The sequence below is a fragment of the Osmia lignaria genome, chromosome 8, assembly GCF_051020975.1.
Source record: "Osmia lignaria lignaria isolate PbOS001 chromosome 8, iyOsmLign1, whole genome shotgun sequence".
NCBI classification, from domain to species: Eukaryota; Metazoa; Arthropoda; class Insecta; order Hymenoptera; family Megachilidae; genus Osmia; species Osmia lignaria.
Genome location: NC_135039.1, coordinates 4,342,191 through 4,352,830, shown reverse-complemented (window position 1 = coordinate 4,352,830; position 10,640 = coordinate 4,342,191). Strand labels below are relative to the sequence as shown.

The 10,640-nt window shown below is 35.4% G+C and overlaps 1 protein-coding gene across 1 annotated transcript; it reads right to left on the bottom strand.

Moving 5' to 3' along the window:
• Positions 1–1,434: 1,434 nt before the first annotated feature.
• LOC143305541 (uncharacterized) lies at positions 1,435–9,697 on the bottom strand. The gene is given in 10 exon segments (XM_076689573.1): positions 1,435–1,451; positions 3,496–3,841; positions 4,044–4,401; positions 4,403–4,757; positions 4,837–5,509; positions 7,269–7,402; positions 7,482–7,595; positions 7,701–7,835; positions 9,368–9,541; positions 9,670–9,697. Coding segments are annotated over 10 exon segments (2,334 nt in total).
• Positions 9,698–10,640: the final 943 nt, after the last annotated feature.

Sequence of the window (10,640 nt, the reverse complement as noted above, 5' to 3'; positions counted from 1 at the left end):
TAGGGGTGAACAGTTCTGACAGCCTCCCGAAAGGTTCTATCGATAATTATTAACAGTCAAAGCGCTGCAATATGAAATAAAAAAGTTCTCGCTGCTCGAAGTTGCAGCATCGAAAATTTTTCTCGATAACTGACAATTTTGTTGACAGTTCTGGCAGCCTCCTGAAGAGTTCTACCGATAATTATTAACATTCGAAGCGCTACGATGCGAAATAAAAAACTTCTCGCTGCTCGAAGTTACAGGATCGAAAATTATTTGTCCATAAGGGTGAAAATTTTTCTTGATAATTGACAATTCTGTTGAGAGCTCTGGTTGTCCCCCAAAGAGTTTTATCAATTATCCTTAACAACCAGAGTGCTAAAGTTAATAGCAAAAAGGTTATAGCTTTTCAAAGTTTTCAAATGCTATTTTCGATACTTTAATCGACGGAACTATTTTTAAAACTGATGGAGAACTCTAGGACTCTTAGGGGAGTACATTCAGAACTCTTATCAATTTTTCAAATTTTTGATAATAAGGGACCAGTTTCACAGAGGTTGGATCGGTATTAAACTGACGTCGGTAATCTGACATAATTCAAAACTAATATCTTTATTTTTAAAGTAACTAATTTCATCCAGAGGCATATGTTCTTCCAAATTTTTGGATAAAACAGAAGGAATTTTTGTTGACTTTTTTTTTCCATTTATATATTCAGGATATGCTGGACCAGTTTCTTCCAAAAGCTGCATTATTTGAATGCTAGTGTTGTAGTATTTCTAAAATATTGGGACAGTAATAAAATAAAGCCATGTATTGACGAGGCTGGTATGTAGTGCGATGGCAAGGAATATCTTTTGTAAATAATTTAGGGTGAAGTTGAAGAAAACACTCTACCCCTTCAGCTTTGATAATTTTTGAAGATGTTATAAAATTCGACATTTTAAGCAACTTCTTTCTTTTAAGCTATGAGTCGGACTTAATTAGTTTGCGAGATATTCGAGAAAAGCTATAAGTATCACCACATTTAATTTTACCTGTAATTCAAAATTTTTGTTCAAGTCGTAATACCGCGGAAAAGTTGCGAATTAGGGAGACAAAAAAAAGTAAAATAAAATCATTTAAATCGATCGATATCTTCCGGTCACGCCTTAAGGGGGTAAACACGGGTAATAGTAGCGCGTTGACTTTACCGGCAAAAATGGGCATAAAGATGGGTTTACGCGCTTCCGTTATTCGTCCTTGTATGAGAACATTTAGGGCTAGGTGAGGGCTTATTCGAAAGAGGAAGGTCCAATGCACACCGCTCAACTCATGTTTCAATGGGATTATGTTGATGTTTAGTAATATAAGCGTCCAAAGTAGAGGTAAAAAATCGACAAAATGCATTCGCGGAATCGAAGCATTTTTAGGCCACTAAAAGAGTGCTGTGATTGAAATCATGAGTTGAGCGGTCTAACCACAACCCTTATCTGTAAATTAAGATGTATTTTGTCTTCATTTGTTGCGAAATAAGGACGAATAACGGATGCCCGTAAAAGCATTCTCACAGACCAGTTCCGCCATTTTGTGGATAATACAGAGCAATTCATGTGACAAATTCAGTTCAGCTAGTAGTTATAAGGTGGCGTCTAACTAAGAAGGATGCCGATTTGGAATCGTAGCCAAAATCAGGCGTTAGCTTGGTTACGTCACTCGACTGAAGGCAAGCGAAAGCAAGCGAAAAAGGCAACGCCGAGTGAGACGCACTACAATCATGTCGTCCTTCTCTCATTCTGAATGTTGAGATTGTCCCTTTTCGCTAGATTTTGACTGACGCCTGCCTGGATTTTTCACAGCACCCCATAACAAACCTCGCTCAAAGAGAAGGTATAACAAGAGAAGAATATACCTCCTCTTTGCAATAATTCTGCAAACGTTTATATAAGTTGTATACGGGATATTTATTTATTTAAATTATTTGCATTCACTCAGAATATTGACTTCTTTGTATTTTTTATTAGTTTCGTAAAAACAAAGTTATTATAGGTTTCTCAAAATACAAGCGTCACGCAATTGGGACGAGTTATATCTTAAATTTGGTAAGAGATAGGAAAAAGCTATTGATGTAAAAGTTGAATGATAAGACATATGAAAAGTATGAGACATCTCACGAAATATTAGTTTTTTAAACATTGTACTGTTAGATATAGGCGCGTCAGCAAAATAGTGAGAGGGAATAGTAGCGAGGGAAGAGGAGAGAAGGAGCCGAGGCCTCTCCATTTATTAGTCCTAATAGTACTTTTTTATGCAGAATGTTTCAAGGAGTTGATATGAGTAAAGAAAAAAATGCAATTCTATTTAAATAAAAATTGCATCTGCATTTTTTTAGTGCATCGTTGCATTCACGAAGAAAATGAAGTCATAGAAAAATAAACATTATCATACCATTGAACTTTTACATGAACAGCTTTTTCCTATCTCTTACCAAATTCAAAATATAACCCGCCCCAATTGCGTGACGCACGCTGTATGCTTATATGAATTAAAAAACATTTATTTAAAGAAGTTAATAACTTTTTCTAAAAAAATTCTCAGATTGTACGTTCCTTCGGTTCTTCAGAGTAGGCATAAGGTGAATGTCCCTATTTCTATCCTTGTAAGAGTTCTGCTGTCACGAAAATAGATTCTTTATTATTTGTTTATTCAATAATTAACAAAAAACTTATTAGATATTAAGTTGATATCTCCCTTTAACATTAAATTTAAAGAAAAGTATTTTTAATATTATTTTAACTTAATAATAGTTAATTTAATATGCAATACAAAATGTCCCTATTTCTGCTCAGCGAAAATGGAAATGCGAGCATTTCTGCTCACAAGCGTGTCCCAGTTTGTGCTCAAATATCCAGTCCCAGTTTCTGGTCAAATATGCGATTTACATTGCAATTGAAATGTTTATAATTATAACATCTTGAATAACACAAATAAATGAAATCACTTAAAATATAAAAATGCCTTTTATTTATAATACAAAGTATTTATAGTAATGTATCTTTTTTATTATTTTTTCTTGCTCCTTTTTAGAGCAACTTCTTTCTGTTCTTTTAGTTTAGCTTTCTCTTCTTCTTTCTCTTTCTTCATTCTAGCTTTTTCTTCTTCTTTCTCTTTCTTTATTCTAGCTTTTTCTTCATTGTTAAGCTTTTTTAATTTAGCTCTCTTTTCATCTTGTTCTTTTTTTATTTTTATGTTCTCTAATTTTAATCACTTTCTTTCTTCTTTTTGTTGCTCTTTTTCTTTTTTTATTTCAATCTTTCGTTTTTGATATTCCCTCCATTTATCGGAGGTTGCAACCGCTGGAATCTTTTCTTTGTTTCTTTTCGTTTTATGAGACAAATTTTCTTCTGGCCAAAGCAGCACTTCTTGAAAAAGTGTATGAATAGATGTATTATTATTATCTGTAATTAGTTAACGATTTATTTATAAGTAGATGTTTTACTTATTTTTTCTTCAAAAATATTTATTTTAAATACTTACTATGTTTATTTGGACATGCATTTTCATCGGTTACTTGACTATTATAATCAACTATCACGCCGTGTGATAAAATGTCTGGCTGCTCTGCTATATCTGAATTATTGTTAGTCTTTTTTTGGTTTAATTGTGTTATTTGTGCGGATGTGTAAATCTTAGTTGAGTCATATGAAACTATTTCATATTTGCTTATGTCTAAATTATTTTCTAATATATCCTCACTAATAGAACTTAAATCTACGTATTCTAAATTATTATCTATGATGTTTCCATCACAGTTGCTACTACCTGCCTGTTTTTCGTTAATAAATTCAATATTAACTATTTCATGATTAGAAATTGTATCTGCCTATAAGAGAAAACAATCAAACAAAAGTGTTTAGAAATCTACTTATTGTAATGTGTAATGTTGAAATTAAACTAATTCAGAAATTATAATAAAAATCTTTAACAGTTAGTACCGAAGACGTTTCAATGCTTCTCTTCTCTATCATTCCCGCACTCTTATTTAACATAAGTTTTCTGCATTCCAGCCAGATTGAAAATAGTACTTCATATTTTTCTTCTCCATACCATTTTCCATCTCTGCCTTCCGCTACTTTAAAAAGTTGCACTGTTTTATCATCTATATAATTTTCTATAAATGTTAAAGTGCATTCATAGTTATTGTGGGAGCTTGTGTAACTGTTCATATTTGTAAGATCTTTCTGCTGCAAGAGTTGATCGTGATTCAATAATTTTTCATAGTTGACAGCATCTGCAGAAAGCGGTGCAAGTCCACAAGCAATAAAGCCCTGTTGAAGAATATTTTTAACATTAAGAGAATGCAAAGCAGTTTGTAGAACAGGTGCAAAGTTTTGTTTTTCGACAGCTTTGCCACCATTTTGCATTCTCCAGTCTGTGCATTTTCCAGGCTTCCTTCAATGGACGGAATAACGCAACATCCATTGGTTGGGTAATGTGGGTGGAATTAAGATATAATGAAATAATTTCTATTTCATGTTCTACACAAAAGTCACTTAGTGCCATTGTAGCATGTGATGAGTGTCCATCTAGGTACATGATTATAGGAAATTTAATTTAATTTTTAATGCACCATGGGTAGAATACATTGGTCATGTATTCATAAAATGACTCTCCAGTCATCCATCCATTGTCAGATTTTCCTATACTCCAATCTCGAGGCACTTTATCAATGATGCTTGATGGTAGCCTTTGGTATGAAAACATAATCATTGGTGGTAATAGCTCACCTGCTGCATTACCTATCAGTTTAATAGGGTTACTAAATTTACTAGAAACAGTTATATATTTTTAAACTAAAGATACTATTTTATTTGTCACCTGTAATCAATGTTGTTATACACTCCTTATCATTTGCACCAACTAAATTATAAATCCCTTTAGATTTTTTATTTGTGATAACTTTATTGCTTTTTGGGTTTAAAAAAAAGGCTGATTCATCGCAATTAAAAATCCTAGATGAGTCAATATCAAGCAGATTGTTTGATTTAAGATAATCTTCAATTTCTTTAAACCATTCTCGTATTTTTCCCTCAGACACCTGACCACGTCTTTCACATAAATTCTGGGGTGTTCTTAATGAAAGCTGGGGGTGGCGTTTCATAAAAGCTTCAAACCAATGCCTGCCTGGCCTTCCATTAGTGAATGGATTCTGTTTATTCATTTTTTTTATTAAAAGTTGTACACTATCCAACAAGACATCTTTAGTGAAAGGAAAACCTTTGTTAGCAATTGAAAGGATCCAATCCATTAACATAGTTTCTTCCTCTTTAGTTAAAATTGTTGGAGGGCCACTTTTCTTTCCAATAACATATATGCCCTTGTGTTTAGCTCTAACTGTAGAGTAAGGCACTTTGAACTGCTTACTCGCAACTCTCATAGGCATTCCATTCTTTACAGCTTGTAATGCATTTATTAAATCGTCTTCGGTAAATCGTAAGTATTTGTTTTTACATTTTTCCCTCTTCACTGTCTCCGTTTTTTCTTCTTTTTTCTTTGTAAATGTAGTTTTTTTTATTTGTTCGGGGCATATTTATCAACTAAGAAACGATAAAATAAATAAATTTAACCTTAAATATAATAATTAAATTCGTCCAAAGAAAATATTAATTTTTTAATGACAGTTACATATTTATATTCGAGGGTCATCTCATTGAAATTATCCGATTAGAAATAGGAACTTATTGGTTATGTGAGTGACTGTATTACTACTCACCTATTTTTTCTGCAAATAGAAAGTAAAACTGAAAAAAAATAACACTCTGCACTTCAAGTTTTATACTGCACGTTTCTGCCAAATTTTGGCAAAAAATATGACCAATTAAACAAGTTTTTTTTAACAAAAATCGGATGTCCACGTGTTACTCGCGATCGTAACCAAATCGTTCAAGACACGTTTCGTTATGGCGGAGGCACTTATTAAATTTATTTCTATTAAAATGCTGCCATCCATTGAACAGCGGATTGTAGCATTTTGTACGGGAATACTGAACTAATTTGTAATGATTTTTGTAAAACTAATTTCTTATTTAACTCTTTATATTAAATAAAGATATGCGCACTGAGCAGAAATCGGGACGTGATTCGGAATAGGGACATTCACCTTATATTTTTCAGCAGCGAGGCGTGCTACGGTGCGCCATATAAAATCCACGCGTTCAGTCAGTTAGAATTTACCGGAACGGGTCAATTCTAACATTTAGGTTCAAAGAAGGATAGCATGATCACCGTACATCTCACTCTAAACACGCGTCAATGTTTCGATTTTGTTCTTCAGCCGTATTGTCGCGATGCCTCTGACGAGATGAGCGTTTGAATGTGTTTGTAAAAATACTTGAGGCGCTGTTGCCTTCCTAGATCGTGTTGCGCGCACGCTAGCTGAGAATTAAACCTTTCAAATTCGTAACAGACCACGCAAGTGGCTCCACCAGGCCCAACGAAAAAACTGCTGTAATACCGACGTCCCGAATCGGAGAGGTCACGTGCCGTGTCTACCCCCTTAAGGTGATGCGAGCGTCGAGGCCGAACTCCAAATTCCGCGTTGGTAAAACAGTCAACGTTTCATCGAAAATTAGGCCGAACAGAAACTGATTTCAGCGCCACCTCAGTTATTACATCCAACTAACGGCATGCTATGCTACGTCACACCTAAATGACACACGAATGCTACGATAGCTATATTATGTATGTCACCGCCAAACTATAAAATACGATACTACATATATCACCTAGGAAATGTATGAATGATCTAACTCCTTCAGCCAAATATTATATATACATTTATTGTAATATAACATAACCAGGGGAAGAATATTCCTACAAATCGAATATCTAAAGTTATTTGTTTTATAATATGTCCTGATATTGTACTCCGAATTCCTACCAATCGAATGCCTAAGGTTAGTTTATCCTTTTCAATGAAATCGCCAATGTACCTGTATGTACATCGTTAGTACACAGGATAAGTAATAGGGGAATAAATGACAAGAATGTAAGTAGACAATGAAAATATTTATTATAAAAATTAATACCAATAATAATAATAATAATAATAATAATAATAATAATAATAATAATAATAATAAAAATAAAATAAAATGAAACAAGAATATTTAAGTGTATAAAAATTTTAACTTATACTAATAATAATAAAATAAAATGTTATTTTATAATTTTTTCCTGAAATCAAACAAGTCATATTTTTATATTATCTTTGTCATTATTACATATACAGATATTATCGTCGTACTCACTTCAAATGTGCCGCCCGCAGCAGCAAGTACAGCTACTGCGGCCGCGACCGAGGCCGCAACCGTGACGGCACGTTGCTTGCCGCCACAGCCGCCTTGCCTCTCTGCGGCGTTGCCGGAACAGCCGCTGTTCTGACCTGTATGCCTGGAGAAATAAATATAATGTTATTATTCATAAATAATGAATAGCAGAAATAACGTAAAAAAACGACTTACGGTTGGCTGTTCCGGCGCATAGAGCCCGGCTACTGGGGACTGATACGCCGGATAGGCCAGATACGGCGGCTGGTGCAGCGGCTGATGCTGTGGCTGCGGCGGCTGGTGCTGCGGCTGCAAAAATAAATATTATGATATTATGTATAAACAATAGCAGAAATAATGTATAAACATGAACGCAAAAAAATGACACGATAAGCCCAGCATGTTGCCGTTCGCCCTTTAGTTCCTGTATTTGCTGCCGCAGGGTAGCAAGTTCCGTCTTATTCTGTTGCATCTGCGACGATTGCTGCTGTAGCAGCTGTTGCAGCTGCAACAGCAGCTCCGCTTCTTCCGGTTTTTTATCTTCACCATCTGAAAACAAATTGAAAAACATGGGTAATATGTACCTGAAATTGAATCAAATGAGTTTCGGTTTCTCGATAGGCTATACCAGAGCTCGACAAAATTTCCACTTTTCAGCCGATTTTCAGCTGTCTCCGCTTACCGCTATTCCCCTTGCCGCGACGTTCATCACGCAGCCTACGAACCGTTTGAGGCTCAGGAGCGTATCACTCGTAAACGTATGCTGGCAAAAAACGCATCGATAATATTACCTCGTAGGTGGGGTGGAAAGCTATTGTCAGCATATGTTTACGAGTGATACGCTCCTGAGCTTCTAACGGTTCGTTGGCTGCACGCTGAACGTCGCGACAAGGGGAATAGCGGTAGGCGGAGACAACTGAAAATCGGCTGAAAAGTGCCAATTTTGTCGAGCTTTGACGATGAGCTATACTTTACTAACAAGGGGAGGGCGCGATCGACGGGAAACAGATTTTCTTGAAACTCGCAGTATTTGAAGATGTCCTCTCCAAATTTAATTTGGCAAAGCAGTAGCGCGCGCCTCTCAAGATTTTCCGAGAAAATTGCATGAAAATTGCATAAAAATCGCTGTACTTCGTTATAAACAGTTTGCGTACAAAAACAAACAACGCTTCAAATGGGTGATGGCGTAACGTAAAGTACTGATAATCCGTAGGTTGCTGGTTCGAGTCCAGCTCTCGATAATTTTTTTTTTCTTCTTTAATTGATACCTACCTCAATTTTTAGCCTCAAATTTATGAAATCTGCACCAATGAACAGTTACTTTTATGTTTTATATAGAAAATTCTTTTTTTTTGTGGGTATTGGAAAAAAAATCGAACATAAAAATAATACATAATGTTATATTTACTGTATTATTGCACATTCTGATTAACGACACGATCCAGTGTGATATTTGTCGTAAAAACATGAGAAACAATAATTATTGCGACATCTAGCACACACTATAAACGCACCATTCATGCAAGAGCACGCTTTTTTGAGGACGTCTACCGGAAAACATACTTCATTTACATTAACAAATACTTCTCTTGTATCGGAGAGTTTGGACGCATACCACGCATACTGCAACATATTTACAAATATTGGGGAGGATAGTTGGTGATGTACAATGGAATGAATCTTTATACAGTCCTCCCTAGAATTTATTTCACGTTTTTCCTGGATTAGGTATGAACAGCTTTGTAGACGCTTTATGAAATTTTTTACCTGTCTGTAAAAGTATACATCACATGGCTGGACCAGAAGAGTGCATTTCGGAGGTATTACTTTTACAGTACACGTTGGCATACACTCGTCATCCTGGAATATTTAATCGTATATCACCGGATTAGTTTGTCCTGCCCAAGAATCTATCAGTAAAAGGAAACGTTCTTTTTGTACATATGGCTTTAAGCAATTATTTAAAAAAACTTTGTACAACGCACTGGTCAGTTTTCCCGATTTTGTACACGTCACAACGACGTTCTGGTATTTGGCCGAGTACTCCTCTACCAACTTTCGAACCCTCGGTCCAAATGTACCTGATGCCTCTTGCAGGCACACAAAAACAACTGGTAATAACTTTCCAGACAAAGTCAGAGCGTATTGTGCTGTATAAGAATGTGTCACCTTATTCATGCTCTGCCTTTGTACAGTGACTACTTTTGACCCTCGGTGAGTGAGCGTTCTGTCGAAGGTGGATTGATATTGACAGCCTGTTTGGTCCGTGTTAATAACAAAATCCGGATTGAAATTTGGTATTAGAGCACAAACTTGGGCTCGAAAATTTTCTGCCGAAGCCCACGTTTCCTCCATGGTGGTGGTTTCGCTTTCGGAAACATACTTTGTAATTTTCCGTTGCCGGATGCCATGCTTGCGTTTAAGTTGTTTTACCCACGTATCAGACGCTTTAAATTCAAATCCGCGGAACTGGCTTGCCGCAGCTAAAGCCCACTCCTGCAGATTTCGCGTGGTCACTTGCTGATAATTTTTCCGAGCTTCCTGAAAACGATCATTTGTCCAGGAATCAATGATGGCATATTTATCAAATGCGGTTCCACCATTTGTAATGTGTGTTGTAATGCAATCATGTCATATTATAATAATTGGTAATCACCAGTACTTTATGTTACGCCATTACCCATTTGAAGCGTTGTTTATTTTTATACACAAACTGTTTATAACGTAGTACAGCGATTTTTATGCAATTTTCATGCAATTTTCTCGGAAAATCTTAAGAGGCGCGCGCTACTGCTTTGCCAAATTAAATTTGGAGAGGACATCTTCAAATACTGCGAGTTTCAAGAAAATCTGTTTCCCGTCGATCGCGCCCTCCCTTTGTAAGATATAAAATTACAATTATTCTATATCTGGAATAAAATAGTAAAAGTGTATACGCGTGTCCGCGAGACAATATAATATACGATTATTCCAACAATTATTGCAACAATTGTTGCAGAAACCGTTGGGATAGTGGTCTGTTTCATTGTCTCGGGGAGACGCATCTAAAAAAAGCAATTTTTAAATTTTTTATTTCAGCCTGTGATGAAAATTTGACATTAGAACTACCAAAGGGGTCAACATGATCGCTTTCCAGTTTCTTATTTGAAATTAAAAAATTTTATCAAGGTATTTTTGCTGTTCTACTGATATAACATTTGTAAAAAATATGTTATGTGTATACTGAACATTTCATCGAGATCGGTCAATACACTGAGAAGTTACAAGTAATTAATTTCTGAAAATCGTGGCTTTTCATCCAAGAACGTAACTACTTCTGTTCTTAGGCGATTATCTGAAATTTACTTATAACTT